The 22,596-nt window shown below is 36.8% G+C and overlaps 1 protein-coding gene across 2 annotated transcripts in view; it reads right to left on the bottom strand.

Moving 5' to 3' along the window:
• Window positions 1-22,357, bottom strand: part of CCC1 (cation-chloride co-transporter 1) — a 108,769-nt gene extending 86,412 nt beyond the window's left edge. The window contains exons 1-3 of one of the 2 annotated variants that reach the window (XM_089811526.1): window positions 21,826-22,357; window positions 12,344-12,496; window positions 12,140-12,218 (exon numbers count right to left, since the gene is read on the bottom strand). In XM_089811526.1, the coding sequence (XP_089667652.1) occupies window positions 12,140-12,218; window positions 12,344-12,496; window positions 21,826-21,983 (390 nt within the window). In that variant the 5' untranslated portion in view covers window positions 21,984-22,357. Of the gene's footprint in view, window positions 1-12,139; window positions 12,219-12,343; window positions 12,500-21,825 lie in introns of both variants that reach the window. The other variant, XM_089811525.1, reaches the window with a different exon arrangement.
• Window positions 22,358-22,596: the final 239 nt, after the last annotated feature.

Genomic DNA, 22,596 nt, shown 5'->3' with positions numbered 1-22,596 from the left:
TCCCTTAATGGTCAATCTAACTTCAAAACAAAAAAATTGTAGGGGATCTGCCATGTATGTTCTACAATAATGGTTTGTGGCCACATAGATTGTGGTAGGATGAATGTCAGTACCCAGAACACACGCCTCAAGGCAACGGTACTCGAAGATTCAGATGTTTGATGTTTCTTCAAACACTTTGCATGCAAGCTTAATCTCGCTGTACTTTATTTTCAGATTGTGCTCTTTAAGTTTAGAGGCTGCAAATGAGGCTATTGAACACTTCTAGCAATGCAAGGTTGTTATAAAAATGATACAATAGTTGTTTCAGACCTTTGGTAAACAATTACATGACTGAAATTACCTATTACAGCTAATAGACATAAAGACAAACACTCGCCACGCAACTCAATATGCACCTACAGCCACTAGACATTTCTACAAACACTTGGCATGAATAATAAGGACTGAAATACATAACTTCAACTTGATATTTCATCAAACAATTGTTATGCAACCTTGTAACCCCAAACCATTTACAATGACAATTAATAATAATTGCAACCTTGAATTCAACTATAATATAAACCAAATTACAATTTGCACCTGCAACCATCAATGGCGTTCGATAGAAACTTACAGCAGTACAATGCCCACATAGGTCAAACTTTGCGTGCCAATTAAATCCTCTCTCGATGATATTTGCAGGCCTTAAACAGAGTAGTAACTGCCCTTGAAGTCCCACACAGATATGGAAAAACAAACACCAATATGCAGCCACCTTAGCCTGGAAAACTCTTAATTGCAAACGCTAGTATGCAGCACACTCAGGCATTCAATTTCAGGTATTATGGATGCCTGATTTCCTTGCACTTACATGCCCTATATTGCAGATATCTCACAGTACCAAGAAACAACAGCTTGGGCACTGGGAATGCAATGACGATTCACAATTAGAACTATGATGCTTGATGCCAAACTCAGAAATAACCAACAACAAATACCAGATGAAAAAAATATGTGACAACCCCAACAATTACAAAGTCTTCCCAGTCAAAGAAACCAGAATGGAAGACACAAACAATTACTCTTCTCAGCCACAGTAGCAACAGTGGAGAAGATGCTTGGAAAATCAGACTAGAAATCTCAGTACAAAACCACTATACTTCAGCAGTGGAATTGAAAATCAGAAATTCAGAAACCCGCACCAAGACAAATAAAATCAAAGAGACAAGAATGATTTCTTTTTCTCCATGAAGTCTCTTTTATAATGCAACTTGGCTTCTTCATCACACTTTTCACTTAAATGCAAACTTTACTTTTGGTTGCATATTTGAATTTGTAATAATATAAAATGATAATCATTTCCTCCCAAAACTTTAATAAATTCCTTGGCATAGGCTTCCATGAATTAATTAAATAAATGGCCCCTTCCAATGATGACTCAACCCTCAACTTAAGTGAAATTATTAAGTTAAATTATAACTTTATGATAAGTCATTTAATGATTTAATAATAATTTGGCCACTAAAATAATAATAACTCCCAGAATACTTATCCTTTAAATATGTCGTCTGAAACAAGCTTCACTCTTATTATTTCCCCAAGTGACCAAATGCACTTTCCGAAAATAGAAAGGGTCCCTTTCAATCATCACCTGACTTGCCATAAATAGCAAGTGCATGAAACTAAACCCAAACAAAATCCAATCTAAGTCAAACAAACACCAAACAGGAACATACTGAATTTTGAAGAAGACAAGACCCTCTCATAGCCAAGCCTCTGCCTCAGAAGACCCTCTATCCACAATAATTAGCCAACGAGGATCACAATAATAGGCTAATCCCTCAAACTCTGATGGTGGCAAAAAATGGGGACATTACATCCAAGTGTAGTAATTCTTTCCGTTGAATCAGTAATTGCCTTCCAAGAGAAGATTAGTGAGAGATGCCATGATGCGTTTTTTATGCAAAAAAAGTGAATATCTGAAAAGGCACAAACTTTGAGGCAAGTTGATGGAAGACCAAACAAAATAAAATGATACCCAAAAGAGAGCATGAAAACCCAAAAAGAGTCTGAAATTAGATTCTGGATAAGCTGGCTTGAAAATCAAGGCAAAGAAGACTATCAACCTAGAAAAATGGAGATCAACCCAAAAGAGATTTCGAAAAATCTGCAAAAAAATTTTCAAAACGACGAATAAATTGATTTTCACAGAAAACTCTAGCTGTTTTTGAGAAACACAAAAAAAATAAACAATTTGACTGTAAAAAAAAGTTGTGTAAAACAAAACTGTTGGACAAAAATCAAGGACAAAGGGTTTAAAACACCCTAAACGCCACCCTATGCAGAAGATGTGGAGAAAAAGATAGGTCAAAATGCCCAAAAATGCCACAAATTTTGCAAAAAAAAGGCTTAAAAAAATCAAATACAAGCCCAAAAACACCAAAAAATCAGTTGTTTTTCAAAGGAAGCTGGTCGCGCAGGGAGGGGAAAGGTAGATGACGCAGGAGTTGCATAAAAAAAAGTTGCCCAAAGAAAAGAAATACAAAAACCCTAGACGGATTTTAGGAAAATTATCCCTCTGAACAAATTTTTGAACACACCCAGGCAAAGAATGTTGAAAATCTTGAGTCTAAAATTTCATGAAGAAATTAAAGATTTTCAAAACCTATTTCAAAAAATAACTCGGCAAATTTCAATAATGAAATTACTACTTTTCAAAAAAAATAGATCTGATATGACTTTATGGTGGAATAATGAATGTCTTATTAAACAGAGATCATAAATGATCTATATATACAAGTATACACAAGAATGTTTCTAAAATGAATGAACAGATAGAAATAGAAACATTTTGAAGAGAGAGAAAGTTTCCATATTGAACTGAGAAAGAATATGGATGCATAGAAGATGAGTGACCATTAGAAATATAAGTAAATCTACCAAAGAGAAACAAAAATAGAGAGATTTAACTCTAATATTCAACATATATATCCCCTAGTGTACTTTAGCGTGTGTTGCCGTTGTATGGCTTTGCATATCTTTCTTTGATGGCCTCTCAATTTCTCCTACGAGCGTTATTAATCAACATTTTCCTTCCTTCTCCTTGTGAGGTTTTTTGTGTACTAGTGATGTTGTCAACACTCCACACCGTATCCCTGTGTTGTGTTCCCAACACCATAGCCTTATTCTTATCTGTGCGGCGGATCGTATCTTTGATCGCTAGCAATCTTTGCAATTTCTCGACAGTTTGCAGGTTTCATAAATGGGGTTTTCTTTTTCATTGCCTAAAATCGTACGCCCTCATCCTTTTTAATGTTTGGTTGTGCATAATTTCTTTGCCTTCTAATCATGTTATGACCCCTTTGTCTTCTTATATTGCCACGAGCTTATTGTAGTGTTTGATGTCATAGGGTTTTTGTCAAGATTTTGTTTTTTAGCAGTCATCGTACATGGTGCGTCATTCTTAAGCAAGTCATGCAGTATTCCACCCATATAATGGGGTTTCGTACGATGTGTACATTGTATACACTACAGCGTGGCATTCCTCTGTCTCTTTCATTTTTTATTTTTAGTTCTTTTATTCCACTAAATTGAGTTTCGAGTTTGACTAATCAAGCTCTTTTTCCTTCAACTCTCAAAATATGGCATCAACTTTGACCCATTGACGATCAAGAATCTCCCTTTTGTCCAACATCCATAATTTGATGGCCCCGTTCTCCAACACCTCCCGCACCTTGTTTACCGCATGGAGTAAATGAATTAATGCACACAGACAATGAACGAGAACAGCAGTACTCCTTTTATTATTCACATATGCCAAGAGATTACATACAGCTTATGATGATTTACAATGATCCCAGATGGGGTATACATACTTCCAGCCAAACCTTCTCAAAGGGGTCCGTCGGCTACATGACAATGCTAATCTATCCATCGGCTACACAATATTTACCGACAACATGCACCTGTTGGTTACACAATATCTACCAACGACATCATCCCCCCCAAAAGAGAAGTTGTCTCTTAGCGACTTCAAAACTAACAAAAATAGTAGACCACAAAATACAATATAGAAGGAATATATGCTAGAGAGGAGACTGTGATCCTGAAGAATGTTGTTGTCGACGCAATTCATATACTTGATCCGTCTGGATGCTTAGATCCTTCTGAATCCGTGTATTAACCTCTATGGCTTCCTTCAAAAGAAGCGTTGCGTCCATAGCCTGGTTCTTCGCTGACTGTAATTCCTGCTCAGCCGCTTCCTTATCTCGTAACAATGTTGCACGCTCAGTTGCCCACGCTGCTTGTTGGCTGGCCAAATCCGCATTTACCTTTTCTCGAGCCTCCCTCTCTGCCGCCAAAGACCTCACAACTATGACCCTGTCTGCTGCCCTGTCCACCTCTGCATGCCTACAAGCATAATAGACTTCTTTGTACAATCCTACTATCTCGTGCGCCAACTTCTCCATTGGAGTGGTGCATGGCCCCAACTCAGGCTCAGTGGCCCAATCCGCCAACATCTCAGGTGTCTCGACTACTGGCCAACCCCAATCCTCAAAGCACGAACAGAACTGCTCCGGACAAATCCCCCTGATATAAGCCCAAATCAAATGTAACTCTTTCCGCCGAGTCAAAACCTACAAAGCAATGGTGTGTCCCTTCTTCAATGCAACTCGCATGGCTCTAAGGTAGTCCCTGCATCTGTCCTCATCTAACCCATAATCCTCCTTCCCCACATCGTCCATGGTCCAGTCCCCATCACTACTCGTCTCTGCCATTCCTTTGGTAACCATGTCCACATCTAGTGCCGCCTCCTCCTTCCTGGACACATCCTCAGACTATGGAACTGCCCCCTCCTATGGCTCTGATACGGCTACTGGTCCTGGGAAGACTCCATGCCTCGGAGACTAAATGGATGGTCCAACCTTTGCAAGAATGAGTCGGAACTGCTGCCGCAGAAATGCGCTCGCTCTATCTATCACCTCCATTCTCTCGGGTTGCTCTGTCTGTGCTGGCTCGATGCTCTCCTTTTGCTGTGTTGGCTGTGCTGACTATGCCTCCGTCAACAAGGAGGACGAAATAGTGACCACAGCATCTAAGCCAATCACATCCACCGAACCTGGGGTTCAAACTCTAGCACTGGCAACTCTATCAACTCTGGCTTTGCTAGTGCAACAAAGTCTAGCATACAATCCTGGGAAGGCATGCCCTTGATCGTGGCCATAGGAGAAACAACATCGGCCACGGCCGTCGAGAAAGCAACATCTAACAATGAATGAGAACAGCAGTACTCCTTTTATTATTCGCATATGCCAAGAGATTACATACAGCTTATGATGATTTACAATGATCCCAGATGGAGTATATATACTTTCCACCAAACCTTCCCAAAGGGGTCTGTCGGCTACATGACAATGCTAATCTACCCGTTGGCTACACAATATTTACCGACGACATGCACCCATCGGCTACACAATATCTACCGATGACACACCTTGTATGGACCCAACCATTTGACCTTAAACTTCCATGGCTTTATCTAGTTTCACCCGTTGTATTTCAACACAAGTTGCCTTGGTGTAAACCTCATTTGTCTAAGGTATCTTTCATGTCATACCTTTATGTTGTTGGGCTACATCCATTGCTCATTGTGCCATCATTCATCATTCACCATTCATCCAAGAGCGTACAATCTCTCCCTTAAACTCTTGATGTCTCCAAGTTGGTTCTCTATTGCTATTCGTAGAATTGGCACCATGAACTCAACAGGTACTATAGCCTACTGCCCAAACATCAGCTAAAAGGGTGTTTGACTTGTGTATTGCTATCAGGATTTAACTGTGTGATTTTTGAGTCAAACTCATTGACCTTCAACTCTCAAAATATGGCTTCAACTTTGAACCATTGACGATTGAGAATCTCCCTTTTGTCCAACATCCATAATTTGATGGCCCCATTCTCCAACACCTCCCGCACCTTGTATGGACCCAACCATTTGACCTTAAACTTTCATGGCTTTATCTCGTTTCACTCGTTGTATTTCAACACAAGTTGCCTTGGTGTAAACCTCATTTGTCTAAGGTATCTTTCGTGTCATGCCTTTATGTTGTTGGCCTACATCCATTGCTCATTGTGCCATCATTCATCATTCATCATTCATCCAAGAGCGTACAATCTCTCCCTTAAACTCTTGATGTCTCCAAGTCAATTCTCTATTGCTTTCGTAGAATTGGCACCATGAACTCAACGGGTACTATAGCCTACTGCCCAAACATCAGCGGAAAGGGAGTTTGACTTGTGATATTGCTATCAGGATTTAACTATGTGATTTTTGAGTCAAACTCATTGACTTGTCGTTACTTTGTATGTTGTTCAGTGGGCCCATAACACTAACGGTAACCTTTCTTCCAAGTCTTCTCCTTCAATTCCGTAGGACTTGTAAATTACAAATACCAATTTTTTATTAGTTGCTTTTGGTTAGCCATTGCTCTTGGATAGTACAGGCTCAAGAAAGAGTTGAAAATCTTGAATTCGATGGTGAGCAACTTATTACCATAGTTTACAAAGTGTCCCCCTCTATCACTGATTATTTGGATGGGGATATTGTACCTTGTGATTATATGTTTGTAGATGAACTTCGTTGGGTGTAGGACTTGTACCTCCACTCACTTGGTTAGGTATTCCATCGCCACAATGATGTACATAGACCTCAGTGCTTTATTGGCCTTAAGTGGCCCTACAAAGTCCAATACCCATCGTTCAAACAATTCTTGTGCACAAGTGGGTTTCAATGGCATAAAGTCCCTCTTCAACATCTTCTAGCTCTCTAGCAAGTGCACAGCTTACCACCCATTCTCGTGCATCATTGTATAGTGTTGGCCATCATAAACCTACAAGTAGGACTTTGCATCTCGTTATGTCCGGCCCCATGTGCCCTCCAACCGGACCCTCGTGAGCCTCCCTAACACACTCGAGACCTCGTCCATCACACTCCATCGAAGCACCTAGGCTTGTCCCATCTTGTACAGTAACCCATTGATAAGTTGGAAGATTCTACTTCTCAAGACAAGTTTCCTTCTCTCACCCTATGGCATCCCTCTTGCAAATTGGGTCGTCGAAAGATATTCTCCGATACTCCTATACCAAGCCAACAGAGCTGCAATTTGAAAAGATGGGCATCAAGGATATCTTCATTCACTCCTCCTGGCAGCACCCTAGATTCGATGCACGAAAGGTGATCAGCACTCATGTGGCTTTTTCCGGGCCGTACCACAATAGTAAATGTAAACTCTTGTAACAAGAGTAACCATCTACTTACTATTCTCTTGATGATCGATTTATTCACCAGGTACATTAATGCCTGATGGTCTACATAAAAAGTGAATGGAGCAGCCAACAAGTAGTGCCTAAATTTCTATACAACTCTCAATCGTGCTAGAGTTCTTCTCTAACTTCGACAGAAGTCTGTTGACAAAGTAGATCCGGTGGTCCAACCCATGGTCACTCATCTATGCCACTATAGCTCGAATTGTGAAATTGGATGCATCGACATAAACATGGAACTCTTTATCCCAATTGTGGTATGCCAGAATGGGTACACCTACTAAGCTCGTCTATAATTCTCCAAATGCCTACCCTTGTTATGTTCCTCACATGTAGGACTCCCTCTTTAGAGTTAGGACTCCCCCTTCCAAGTTAGTTCATCCATTGGATACGACAGATGGGCAAATGTTTAATGAACCTTCGATAGCATCAGATGTGTCTGAGGAATGATTTAACTCCCATGACATCCATGGGTGGCCCCATCTCAATGATCACCATTATTTTGTAAGGATTTGTCTTGTGTTTGGCCTTTCAAACAATGTGTCTGAGTAACTTCCACTGAGGTACCATGAACCTGCACTTCTTAGGGTTTTGAGTGGAAGTCCTGCCCATCTACACCTCTACATGCATTCTCGAAGGGCTAAAAGGTGTGTGTCCTCTACACTAAAAAATGGACCAATCATCTAAGAAAGCCTTGAAATTTCCAACGGACATTTTGTTGAAGTTATGTAAAATTATCCTCTGGAATGTTGTGAGAGCATTACAGAGTCTGAACGGCATCCAATTGTAGGCATACACCCCATACAGCACTTAGTGTAGTTTTCCTACAGCACTTATACAATTTTAGTGAATAGTTTTCAATAAGATGGTGGGTCCATGTTCACTTAAGTGTGTCCCTATTTTTCAGCCATTGGGTTGAAGCCATTTACACTCAGATTTATTATTTTTTAAGTGATTATTTCTCCTTATTACTGGACGCTGATGAAATTTTCTTAGAATTTTGACTGATTGATAGACTTTTTGATGGAAGGTAAGCTTTAGGGTTGTTGGGTGATATTTATTGGGAATTTGGAGAAAGGCATGTTATGATTATTATAATTTTCTTATGTCTTGTTGCTGCCTTCAGTTCAAAGGCTCAGGATGAAACCCCTGGTAGCAAGCAACCCTGTACACCTACCCAGAGTTAATCACCAACAGCTTTCCAAATGTTTCCAAATGTTTCAGTAAGGTATGATTCCAAACCAGAGAAAAATGCATTAAATTATAAGGCTTAGCCATAGATTCAGCGATAATGAAATGAAGGAGAACAACCACTCACCAATGCATGCATGTCAGCTGTGATTTCTCTTTTCAAATCAGTAATAATAGTGTGTGCATTCTACAGATAGTCCTGTGTTCATTGATATTGTCTTAAGAAATTGTTAATGGTATTTTAGTACTTTCAGTAGAAGTTCAGGACCAATAATCATGTTCAGAAATTTGTAAGGAATAATTCTGTGTTCAGTTCTAAATAAGGGTTTTGCTTTTTCTATTTTCTTTCAAGAGTTCTTTCAATTCAATACCCAAGCTGGGCTATTTCAAAATTGGAATCACAAAAAGTATTCCATGAATACTATCTGGAATTACATAATAGTTCCCTCCACTTTCGAACTTATGGAAGCCCGTAGAATAGTAGGGTCCATTTGCATCTATTCATAACTCCATAGAAATATAGAAGGGGGGAGGGGGCACCCAGCCTGGGTCTGGGTTAAAGTGAGTGTTAATGGGGAAATAATCAAAAAGAAGGGTCAACTGAAGCCATCTCTTGACTGCCAGAATATCTTGAACTTAATATGTTTGTGTAATTTCATGCAAATACTCAGCATAGATTTGTATTGTGGCCCTCTTTACATTGCTAATAATACAATTGTTCCAATATTTCAAGTCCAAATCTTTCCCAAAAGGGTAATGTCAAGGTATATGCTTTGTTATGTTTGAGTAATCAGTTTTCAGTGTTGAAAACTATATATCATTTTTAATTACACCTCTCCTTATATTACTGTTTCCATCTTCCTTTCAATTTGTATGTAAGTCTGATTACCTTTAGAATCAGAATACATCAGTAGAGACATTACTTGTTTTGAAGCATTTGGAGTATTGTGTGGACTCTTGTGGCCACCCAGATTCGAATGCATATGACAAAATTGAAGAATCTTCCATCAAGTTTGTTAAATGTTCATTTGTTGAGTACTTGTGTGCTTGCGGCCTTATGTTGCATCTCTAAAGAATGTCTTTCTTGATTGGATTTCGCATTCCTGTAATAATATAACACTATCCTATGGCTAATGAAATTTTGTTTGGAGCCTTACTCTCTGATGATGCATGGTTGTAGCTATGGTTTTATGAACAACTTATGAGCCATCTTTCATTTAAGGCATTTTCAGTTATGCCAATTAAAGACATTGAACCATTCTGACCACATCTTTTTCGTCATGTAATAGAACTCAAGTTGTATCCTCACAATTTTTATCAATACATTAAATATTAAAAATGTTTTTGAGGTTGTCAAATCTTGATCTTTCTTGGCAATTATAAGACATGAATGTGTGCATGGAAGTCTTTACAAAATTATACTAGTCACACAGATGTGCCACATAGTTGGGCATATTTATCATCTATGCATGCTCAAATCACAAGATAACCAGTTGCCTCATTTGTCTGTCATAGATTAAAGGAGTTAAATTACTTCCACACTTTAATTTTTGGATGCATTCCATCATTTAGAATCCTTCTCTCCTGGATGTTTTTAGACCTTGTGTTATAAAGTGCTGTAGGCTATCTGAAGTCCTGAACACTTCCCAGTACTCTACTCTGAGAATGGAAGAGACTAAACTTGGAGTTTACCCTGTTTGTGGCAATACAGCCCAAAGTAAATCAAGATCATTCAAACTTAATCAATAACACCAGATCGTGTTGTCACAAAGGTAGCAGTTTTGTTTAGAAAAGCGTAATGTAACAAATATTACACTTCTTTTATGTCTGACTGCAGTTTGGGTGATCAGCTTGCTGATGTTTTTGATAGCATTTATCTGAATATTTATCTTATGTTATTTATTTCAAGACTTTTAGGACAGCATTTTGGACCTAGTGGAGTAGAATAGCAAAACTATAATGTGGCTTTTGTCAGTTTTCAGCTACAATGAAAATATTCAAGAATTTGGCAGAATAAGCAATCACCCAGTTTTCAGAATCCATTTTTCAGCCAAGCACACCTTTCTCAAGATTGATCAATGGATTTATTTCCTATGGTAGTTAACACGCCTAGATGTTTATGATAATAAAAATCATTAAAATATGTTGAACTCGTTGAAGCATTGTGGACTGGTGGCTTAACAGCCTTAACTTTATCAATTAGATGATGGCATCATTCAAGACCTTCTTCACCTACTCATAGTTCTGTAAATGTCCTATGGGAGAAACTGCCCTTGGCCATACCATTGTATTGAATTGCCTCTTCTATCTTCTACCTCCTTGTGCAATTATGGTGTCACATTAGAACCATTAGTTCAAGTTTTGATTTACCCTATGACTTCTTGGTAATTTAGAACCATTTTTGCAACAACAAAAAAAAATCTAAAAGAAAGCCTTCATTTCAGCTCATGTTTGCTACCATTTGAATCAACAGAATCAATGTAATGACAACATGTCCACAGAGGCATATCATTCAATTGCACTATCACTACACTCTTGCTGTTATTTGCATCCTAATGTTTTCACAACTCTAACAGCTCTTTCTTCCTAGCGTGCTAATGGAATTGTAAGGACCTTGGGTTTGGCTCTGCCTTATAACATGTTTGGACCAATTCTGTTCAAATAATGTCTGTGTATAATGAAACTAACCATTTGTATAATGACATTACAATTAGTAAAGAGGAAACTAACAAAGTCACCAAACCCATCTTACAATTATAATTCAACATCAAACATTGAAGTAAATAAAATACCATGTACTTCATGTAGCTTTAATTGTCAATTTGGGTATACAATCTTATCTTCCCCTGGAAACTTCATCAGAGTTTTACACTAGTAAGAAGAAGTTCTGTGGAATCACTATCAGCAATTGATTTAAAATTTTCTTCTCTTGTTCTATAAACATTAGCAACCATTGTATTATCTATCAGAAAAGTAAATTATGTAGCTGCAAAAATCTTTTTGAATATAGATTAGTGAAGAATTTCTCTGTAAGGTTTGAAATATGTTAATTGTTGGGACATACTCAAAAGAACCTACCAGCTGCGCAAATGCTTGTGTTCAAGGATCCATCATATCTGATTCTATTTATTTTTGTCTGAGTTCTATATAAGATTAAAGTTAAATGGCAATTGAATTATGATGGATTTCAGATTCACTGTAAGCTGTTATAATCTGCACAGCCTGCAAATTATGCATACCTACACTAAAATTAGGGTAGGGTTGGACTAACTCAAACTTGAGATTGCTTGATCTTCCTCATTTTCTACCTTGTTAAATGAACAGGTGTAAAACCAATGCAAACACTTATAAGAGCCTTTTGTGATTAATCATTTAGGTAATACTGGGGAAGGATTGATAAACAGTTTTCAGCACACTCAATATATGTTGAAGATGATTTGTGGATGAAGAGAACAAAACCTCAACCATTTTTCATATTTCATAGTGGTTGCCAATCAAATAACCTAAAAATACACTACTTGGACTCGAAGGCTTATAATAGTTAGATTTAACATGATGATGTTGATAAATAAATTTGCAGTCATTTAAATCTTGTGGGCCAGCAGAACAAGTACAACAAAAACTAAAAAACTTAACTCACCTTTGGTTGTCCAAGAGTAATTGAGACATTCTCACCCTCCATAGAATTTGCTCTTGCTGGTGCCTGTTGCCCTGCCATACTGCATAATGCATGCCATTCAACTTTCATTATAGATCTTAGCATTGAGATGCATTTTCTGAGCTCTTTTAAGAGTTCAAAAAAACAAATTCATGACTTCAAGTGCATATGCAATTATATCCCTACCTTCTAAGTCCCAGAATGTCAACAAGAGAATCAAAACCAAACAACTCCAGTTTAGAATCCCTCCCGGTACGATCAAAAATTTCCCTAGTAGGAGAAGAAGGCCCTTCATCTCTTCCATTTTTTCCTTCTGACGCGCCTGGAATCTTTATTCTCCTGCTATAAATGTTTACAACTGCATTGTATTAGAGAATGCTTCATAAAAATATCAAGCATTTTAAAGGCACACAATTAATAACAAAATTTAAAATACAATAAAAGGTATGCCAGAAGATACGCATAGATACAGATATACAGAAAGAGACAGAATATTACAATTACTCTAAGACAACAAAAATCAAATCTGGAAGATTTCCATTGTCTAATAAGTATCAATGGAAGTCACTATTTCACACATCTGTTTATCCACATAGCTATCATTGATGAAATTATATATGTTCATGCTGCTAGTTTTGGCAGACGGAATGTTTGTTGGATCTGGTAATGTCTCATGCCTGGTGCATTTTTCTGGCTGATTGCCTCAGGTATTTTTGGACATCACACATTACACATTTATACTTTCTTTGCCTAGCCTCAGCTCAATATAATGTTTCCTGTTTTCTAAAATGAATTAGCTCACTAGTGGCACCTGTTCGGAATTTAACCCAGAAATTATGATGATAAACAGCAATAAGGAATACTCGAGATTGCTACAAGAGACACACAAAAATACCCTTCCACTTGAAAGGAAAAACCCAACCATACAATACAAGATCACTTTAATTAATCATAAAATATTCAAGTGTACAATGTCTTTCGCTTGATGTGATATATCTATATATAACACATAGAGAGACTCTTCACATTACAACCGAAGGTCTCTTCAATTTCCCAATACATGACTCTTTATATTCATATACAACTCTTTGTATTTCATGCCTCAAAACATAGGTTGTATGACACAGGTCTTTATATTTACAAATTTATCATAAATGTCCTTTCTCAATTAAATCTGACCATAATGATAATAACGCCCAGAGATAAAGATCTCTATCGCAGCTACGATTTCCAACACTCCCTTCTTAGCAAGAGAGACATCTTTAGCTGAATGGTTACACAAGGCTGCAATCAAAATGTCAATGATAAAATCTAATCATATAGAACCTATAAATTCATGGAATAACTCAACATAAAAACCCTACAAGAAACACAACCAACTTTCATCACAAACTCTCTCAATGTGATGTTGTCATGAAATCTCTCAGCATGACAAACCTGCAAAATCACAATCGCCTTTCATTACGGACTCACTCAACGTGATGTCATGGAATCTCTCAACATGACAAGTGAGTAAGGTTTACAAACAACATTTTATCACAAACTCTCTCAACGTGATACAATCATGGACTCTCTCAACATGACTTTGAACTCCTATCACGGAAGACTGCAATCAAAATGTCAATGATAAAATCTAATCCTATAGACCCTATAAAATTCATGGAATCACTCAACATGATAACCCTGCAAGAAACACAATCAGCTTTCATCACAAATTCTCTCAATGTGATGTTGTCGTGAAATCTCTCAACATGACAAACCTACAAAATCACAATCACTTTTCATCACGGACTCACTCAACGTGATGTTGTCATGGAATCTCTCAACATGGTAAGTTAGTAAGGTTTACAAACAGCATTTTATCACGGACTCTCTCGACATGACTTTCAATTCCTATCACGAAATCTCTCAATGTGATAACATCATGGACTCTCTCTAAATGGTGCTCATAAGTGAAAGAGTTATCAAGTTGACCTTACAACTTTAATTCCCATAATTAAAAAGAAGGAAAATTACAACTAAGACCCATTTCCATCAAGAGTCTCAATATCCTACTATACAGATAAGGAAACTCATTAACATGTATGGAATAATTGAAATACCCTTTCAACAAAGACTCCCTCTCAGCAAGGATAGCTTTGATCGACACAAACGATAGTGATAGTACCTCCCTCTGAGGCTGAGCATCTCCCTCTAAAGATTATTGTTGTTGCATTTTGCAACCAATACAGATTATATTAACATTAACTTATCACATAGCATAGTTGCAAAACTCTCACTCAGCAATAACTCGCCAAGCCCCCAAAAATAAATTAGGAAAAACTCAGCCAATTTTTCAAAAGAACTCAAGAGAAACTCAAGAACCTAAAAACCCGCTTAAATTTAATTTAAAATACATTTTTTTTGTAAACTTCAATGAGAAGATGCATGTAATGAGTTGATTGAAGAGAACACAAAAGAAAGAAACAGAGTTTAGATATATATAAATGCATAGCGGATACAAAATCGCATTCTCATGTGGAGTGTTGATGGAGGGAAGCAAAATAGTAAATACTTTGTGTCAAACTAGAAGCAAATACATCATTACAATCACATCTTCCTCTTCCCAGCTCTACTAGCATACTATAATTCTCTATTTTATATAATATATATAGGCTTTTTGCTTTTCGTTTTTAACAAAAAAAAAGTTCTAAAAAAATTTTAAAATATTTCTTTTTTTTAAAGAATTTTCCTGAAAAATTCAATGAGTTTTTTTGTAAAGAATCGACGAGTACGCAGCGAGTTTTCCAACTATGTCATATAGATCAATCAAGGATTACTTTGATTAATGCAATGAGATCATGATTATATTCTCCCGCTGAAGTTAAACATTTCACTACTTCTTGTTGCATCCTGATTCTGCAACCAAGAGAGATAAACCTATCATCAATATCAAAGATATACTATTTCTAGTTATCAAATTCATGAGCTATACAAAACTAGAATACTTATCTCCTTGAAGATGTACTTATCTCCAAGATCGAGTCACAAACTCCCCTTTTCTTAAAAGAATATATATATAAGAGTAAAGGCCATAGGTGATTTATCCATATTTCCAAATTTTCTATAAAAAAAATACAGAATTCCCGACCAAAATTTTTTTTTTCTGAGAAAATGTTGAATACAGCCAGTCTCTATATATAACCAAATCCCCAAACATTCAGGGTTTTGATATGAACACTATAATCAATTGAACACAACCACAACTGATATGAAATCCTCAGAAATCTGATCGACAATCATCAAAATCTCTACTTCAGATCAAGCATAAAATAATCCTATCGACAAAAGTTCAGGTCGTAATATCTTAACAAGAATAATAACTTCATATAAGAGAGAACTCCAGATGACATACTCCCTGCAGATGGAGAAAATGAATACGCCATTTGGAGAGCATCCAGACTTTTCCATCACATGATGTATGCAATAACATAACTGACCCGATACCTTCCATTTCCAAGAACATGCAGCTAAAAATACACTAAGTGCCCTACACAACACACAAAATTCAGAGAAGAAATATAGATGTATATGCCCAACACTTCAAAGCTAAGCAGAATATTGTCTTCAATAACTAAAATCAATCACCTAATCACAAAGAATGAATGCTACAAAAAATAGACCACGATTTCCTGATATCCATATTGAATAAATTGCTGAAATAAAATAGAACTGCCCAGACTTTTGTTATATTTTTGTTTCTTCCTCTGCTAACTCTGCCCCCACAACATGAAAAATGAGACCACTAATAATAGCAGCTTCTAGAGGTCTAGCCAATTCAACAGAAACCAAAAGCGGAAAACACTAAATGAAAAACACTAGGGGTTAAATATTTTATTGAATTGAAAGCGCAGAAAGGCTTCAAAACCAGAAACTCAAAGCAGATGGTATCGAAGATGACTGGTTTATAAAAATTGCAGAAATATATATGGATCACCAAAATTCACAAATATACCATCAATTGCAATCTTGGGAGCTGCAGAATTTATGAAAAATATGCTCTGCAATTACATCTACACACGATAATAATGACCAAACAAGAAATATATATATATATATATATATATATATGAATGTCGAAGGTGAATCAGCACAAGACCACCAATGGCAGTAAAACTATAACTGATGACAATAAAGAGCCAACAAGATACATAAAGATGGTAAACGGTACAAGAAAACGATAAGCTGTAAACAAAATAAAATTTCATTAGAAGATGTTCCACAATAAGGGAAACACAAAGGAGAGGTGCCAACATAGCAACAGGAGGAGATGAATAAAGGAGAAGACAGAAGCCAGAAAAGAAATACGACATCAAATAGAAAGTCTATGAGGACTCTGCAAAAATGAACGCCGCCTAATCACATCCAAGGAGCACAATGGGATAAATAATATGTAATAGAATCCACAAGATTATGCCGCACGAAGCTAAAAAAAATGCTCAGAAAATCACAAAAGAGGCTCCTCAAACATACAAAAAGTAACTTAGAAAGTAAAACATGCAGAAAATGCAACAAACACAGACAAAATAAGCCTTCAAAAAGACGACTTTCAAGTTTCATAGATCCTCAAAATCTGACAATCCAAGATAAACATGGACACTTAACCTAGATGAAAACAAAGAGACAAAGAGAAGGCCAATGACATCCTTGCAAAATTGCTTGAATTGCCTTGACCTATGACAGTGAATGTCGAAATAGAAAATTAGAGAGCCCTGAAATGACTAAAATAGCAGAACAGGGAGAGCACCGCATGATGCCAAGAAGGTTGAGATGCCAAATGACACACATAAAATATCAAATCAATGAAATGGAACCATGACTTATTACGCAGCAAAAGTGAGATAAATAAAAGTGGAATCCGATGAGGTACAGAACCGAACACATCAGAAATACCCAACTGAGTGAAAAGAAACTTCAACAGAATGCCTCTTCATCATAGGTAATAAAGAACTCTATTGAAGCTACTCAACTTTAACATTCTGATATTGCTGAAATCTAGCCTGGCTCTAATACCATGTTAGGAATTTAACCCAGAAACTACGATGGTAAACGGCCATAAGGAATAATCAAGATTGATACCAGAGACACGCAGAAAACCCTTCCAGTTGAAGGGAAAAACCCAGTCACACAACAAAAGATCACATTTATTAATCATAAAATATTCCAGCGTACAATGTCTTTCGCTTGATGCGATATATATGACACAGAGAGACTCTTCACATTACAACTGAAGGTCTCTTCAGTTTCCTAAAACATGACTCTTTATATTCAAATACAACTCTTCGTATTTCATGCCCCAAAATGCATGTCGGATGACACGTCTTTATATTTAGCATTACAATTTATAATAAATGTCATTTTCAGCTGAAGGTGACCATAACAATAATAACACCCAGAGATAAAGATCTTTATCCCAGCTACAATCTCGAACAGCACCCATCACCAAACACAATGTAATGACCAGAAGATGATGTTGGAAGTTGTTGACTCCATAATCTTTCAATCATCATTGGCAATTCAGTGCTCCATGTTAGAAAGTACAGAACAAGCTCTACATGGCCACACCCCCAGCCAACCTTTAAGCTTCGCTACCTTCCCACCCATATTTCACTTTTAAGGACCCTATATTTGGTACAGAAAGCTGCCACCAAAATTAGCTGCCTCTCTTTGGGAAGCAAAAATCCCACTTGTGTTAAGTTTGGAGAGTGAAATGGTATAAATTTTCTAATTTCTGAAGCACATAGCAACTAGTTATTATGAAAGTGATTCTCTTTTAAAGAACATCCTAAGTGACCATGCAGGATGCTGTTTAATTATTTGCAAAATATTGTTAAACATTACAAGGCTGAAATTGGGAGGGAAAAAATCCAGATTTCTCAAATCTATTGTCCATCAGATGTGAGGAACAAAACAAGGGACTAATGGCACCCACCACCAAACACAATGTAAGGGATGCAATACTCAGTACGCAAAAGGCAAATCTCCAAAAGCAGATGGTTTGCCCCAAGTTTATTTCAATTATTGTGGGGAAGTATCAAGAGGGAAATCATTCAGGGAGCTAAAGCTTATTTCAATTGTTGTGTGGAAGGTCAAGAAGGAAATCATTCAGGCAGCTAATAAAATATGTGCAAGATTTTGAAAAATTTAGCAGCGCCACCTTTAAAAAAGTAGAAGTGTAACTTCCTTTTAGATTTCCATTAGTTAGAACCAAGTTGCCTTTCAAAAGAAAAAGTTTTGATGAGAATATGTGTCATTTACATATGCATGCAGATCTGTGGAGCCTGTACTAGTTTGAGATGTTCCCTTTGGTATTCCTGAGACCAGTACTCCTGAACCTCATATTCAACCTCAATATAATACAAGGATTCGGAATATGCTGCAGGGGATTAAAATCCCATTTCTCCAGAGAGAGGATAGCCTCATTTGGGTGAGCAATTCCTTTGGAATTTAATCAGTTAATCTGCTATTCATCCAATCTTCATCAACTACCAAGTGACCAATTATTTGGGGTGGAGAAGCACCTCCAAAATGTTGTCCATTTCTGTGGTTAGCAGAAAGCAATAAAAATTTACTTTTGATAACCTCAAGAATTATGGATTCCCCGATCCATCTAAATATATATTTTGGCCAAAAAAATAGTGAAAAGGTTGGTGATTTATTCTTGTATTGTGAGTTCACCAGAGAGACAGCATAAATTACGAGCAAAGTGAACAATGTGTGTGTTCTCTCTCCCAGGTTTAAAAAACCACCCATGCATGTGACCAAATGAATCCATGTGATTAGGATCGCCATGGCTGATTGTTTTGTGTTGCTCCCTTCAAGATCTTTGGACAGAGGAAAACAATCATATCTTTGGTGACACTTTTTCGTCCTGGTAAAATTGTTGGAACAGGATATACACAGCTATACTTCGCTTCTCCAAACCATCTCTGGTGAAAGCAAAGGGCCCATTCTTGGTTAAGGAGAAGCTCGTTCTGAAAAATTGGCAGTTCCTTCTACCTTCCTCTAGTCATACAGGAAGGGAGCACAGATAGATTTTAAATGGCAGCAGCCTCATTTAGTTGTTTTGTTCTAACAGACCTTCGACAGATCTTCAAAAAAAATCCAGAACAGAACAAGCAAGAGCTGCTGTGGCTAGTAGATCCAGCTCAATTTTCTTTGCTTGGGGAGGCTCTTTTTATTTGGCATCAAATCTAAAAGTGAGGCAGAGGCTATTACTCTCGTGGAAGGTTTCAAAATGCAACCTCCAGCACATTTTCTTTTTTCGGAGGTTGCAGAGTAATCATATTAGTTATCTGGGGTATGTATAGAAAATCTTTTTGAATTATTATTTATAAAACCAGTATATATCAGAGATGGCTCTGAAAAAAGCTACAAGCTTAATTTAGACACTGCTATAGAGAGGGAAATCATGTTGCTGACCCTGTGGCCACTGGAGGTATCAACCAGAAACTTTACTCATAAATATAGAGATTTGCCAGAGGATTGGCCCTTTTTGCAGTTTTTAAAGGAGGATTTATCCCCTATTGTTCCTAATGTTGAGCCTAGCATTAGCACTCGCACTAAAAATTAACTAATGGCATGTGTGTCTTGGTCTGTCAATTCACATGTTCATATTTTATGGCATTCTTAGCATTGTCTTCTTGGATGCTTTGTTTTGTAGATCCTTTCTTCTATGGGAGTGAACTCCTATACAAACTACCTCTTATCAATTAAAATAAAAAGTATGGCACTGCAGAAAATTAAGTACCAAACCATTCATAAGAAATCCTACTCAATCCCCTAACCTGAAATAACCTTTTAAAACATGCATAGATAAAAAATAGAAGTGAACAGTATTTATTGAGAGAAATTATGTAAGATGTGATCTTAAGCTGATACAAGAAAAAAGATAAACACATATAGTGAAAAGCTCCACAAAGAAGTCCTGCTTGATTACTACAAAACCTACTGATAAATTGGTTATCCATGAGCCATCAAAATTGCCCCCTGCCTCTGGTGCATATTCTTTACAAGAGTTTCCGTCTGCGGCCTAACAAGAGTAGTTTAGCCTTCTAGTCATGTATCTCAAAGTCCAGAAACCCTGATTTCTACAATCAAATGTTTCCATTTTAAGGTGACTGTATGGAGATATGATCTAGGAACTCTATATGTGGATAGAAACCAATTTAGTAAACTGATAATGTTGTAGAAAGACATCTCTTTTACTGGAAATAAGTGAGCTTCTTCGTTGACATGGAAAAAAAGAGAAGCATGCAATGCTACCAGTATAAGTTCAATCACAGACCCTTATATCAAAACTGTGGGAAAAGTTGCTACTAAAGTTTCCCAGCCGCTGATAAATATCCCCTGAGGGAGAAATTAAGCTATTAACTCGAACATTCTAATTAGAAGGGGTTAGCATTTGGGCTCTCAGCCTCACAGAATCAAAAAATCATACCATTTAGAGTAAAACTGTAAAGTATAAAGTCAAGTTACAAAGATATGATCCAGTGTCAACACTCTCCGATTGCAATCAGGTTTCCTATTCTAGTTTTATATACCTCATTCATGTTTCCTTTAGCACTAGAAATTAATTGAATAACTTCATGTAAATTTGAGTGCCACGGAGCTACCTTGGTACATTTTGGATGCAACCAGAAAACATTGGTTGAAAATGTCAACAAACTTTGATATCAATGACCAACCTCATTTAGCTAAGCTACCAATTTCTGAGGGACAAAATTAAAATCTAATGAACCTGCTGGCCTTGCACCCAACCACATTCCTTTCTAAAAGATCATTAACTTGGCTGGAATCAGTATTTGCAGTTTCGGATCATGTTGCTAATTTTTTTCTAATAAAATCATGCTGTAATCGACATCATCACAACATAATTGACTTTACAATTGCATTTGACAAATTTTTCATTAAACAAAAACGATATGAAATGATGCCCTTAATGTTTCTTCCGTGTATAACATTAAAGCATACAACATGTCAATCTACACTTCAAATACAAAGAAGTGAACTAAACAATTTACAGAAGAATATAGGTTGCTTATTTTTTTGTAAACGGGAAATAAATGAAAAATAGACAACTAAAACAATCAGAGATCTGAATTGCTTCTAGATTAAATATCCAATTATGCAAAAAGAATAGAAAATAGAGAATCGAAGAAAAAGAACAAGAGATAGGACTGTTGAGAAAATCAGGATGTAAGACAATGTTTCAAGAAACCCGAACACGCTCAGCCTGGCAGCTTTGAAGACTTTCAAGGGCCAATTGGCATTCCTTGTAGACATGCAACTCCAGAAAATATCAGCAGAGATGTTAGTTCAATGCCAATACGTAAGCTACTATTTTACTTGAAGAAAGCTCACGTATAAACCATCTTGAAACATTAGCATAACTCAGTTTTTTTTCAAATAGTAACATTTTACGCAAAGTTGTCGCACACAGAGCTAAATCTTGCAACGCGTTACTCTACGGTTGGAATGCAGAGAAACGCGTAATGACTAGAATTCCCGGAAATGGTTGCAAGGACGCAAAATTCAGGCTACTAACCATCGAAAAGATACATAGATCTGACATTTATTCATTCATATACCTATAATTTTATAGAAGGAACCCCAAAAAAACTACTTACTTATTGGTATCCTCAGATTTATTTACAGTTGCAGATCCCAGCGGAAGAGATGATAATTCAACTACAGGCCTGTCATGAGCTGATACAGGCCGATAGCGCCTCCCGCCCCCTGAACCGTACTGATCACTCCCTGTCTCCTCTCCTTCACCATTTTCCATGATTTTATCCTCAAAGTAATTCCCGCTATGAAGTTGACTTTGTAAAGTAAAAAGCCCTATCAGATCATACAGGACTCAAAAATAGTTTTAGATTAAACAACAGAAAATTTATGTGAGCGTAAATTAAATAGCCGTTTTCCTTTTGTTTTTTCAAAACCCCTCAGATCCTCCGTATTGAACCTCTGAAATCACACCTGAAGATCCTACAGAAGTGAATATATCCGTCGAAGAAAGGAACGTCCTCTTTTTTTAAAAAATTCTGTTGAATTTTATGGGTATGAAAATAATTTTCAAATGAGATTATCCTCAATCGCGATTCGACATGGTTTATTCCATTTTTTCTTATTCTTATTATGCTGAGGGATTTTAAGTTTAGTAGAGCTTTACATCTGACAGTTTTCATAAATTAATCAACGAAAAAGAAAACAATTCTACAATCAATTACCCCGAAATTGTATCCTTTTGTTATTCACTTTGTTCGCAGATGTTTTTAAAGGCAAGTTGCAGTTTAATTGTGTCCAACAAGTTAATCTTTTTTTTTTTTTTTTTTTTTTTTTTTTGGCTAAATACGAATATTTTAAACAGAAATTATCAATAGTCCCTTTTTAGTTGT

The sequence above is a fragment of the Cupressus sempervirens genome, chromosome 11 (assembly GCF_028749045.1).
Source record: "Cupressus sempervirens isolate cs-2001-9-10 chromosome 11, ASM2874904v1, whole genome shotgun sequence".
NCBI lineage: Eukaryota > Viridiplantae > Streptophyta > Pinopsida > Cupressales > Cupressaceae > Cupressus > Cupressus sempervirens.
This window is presented reverse-complemented; position numbering and strand designations above follow the sequence as displayed.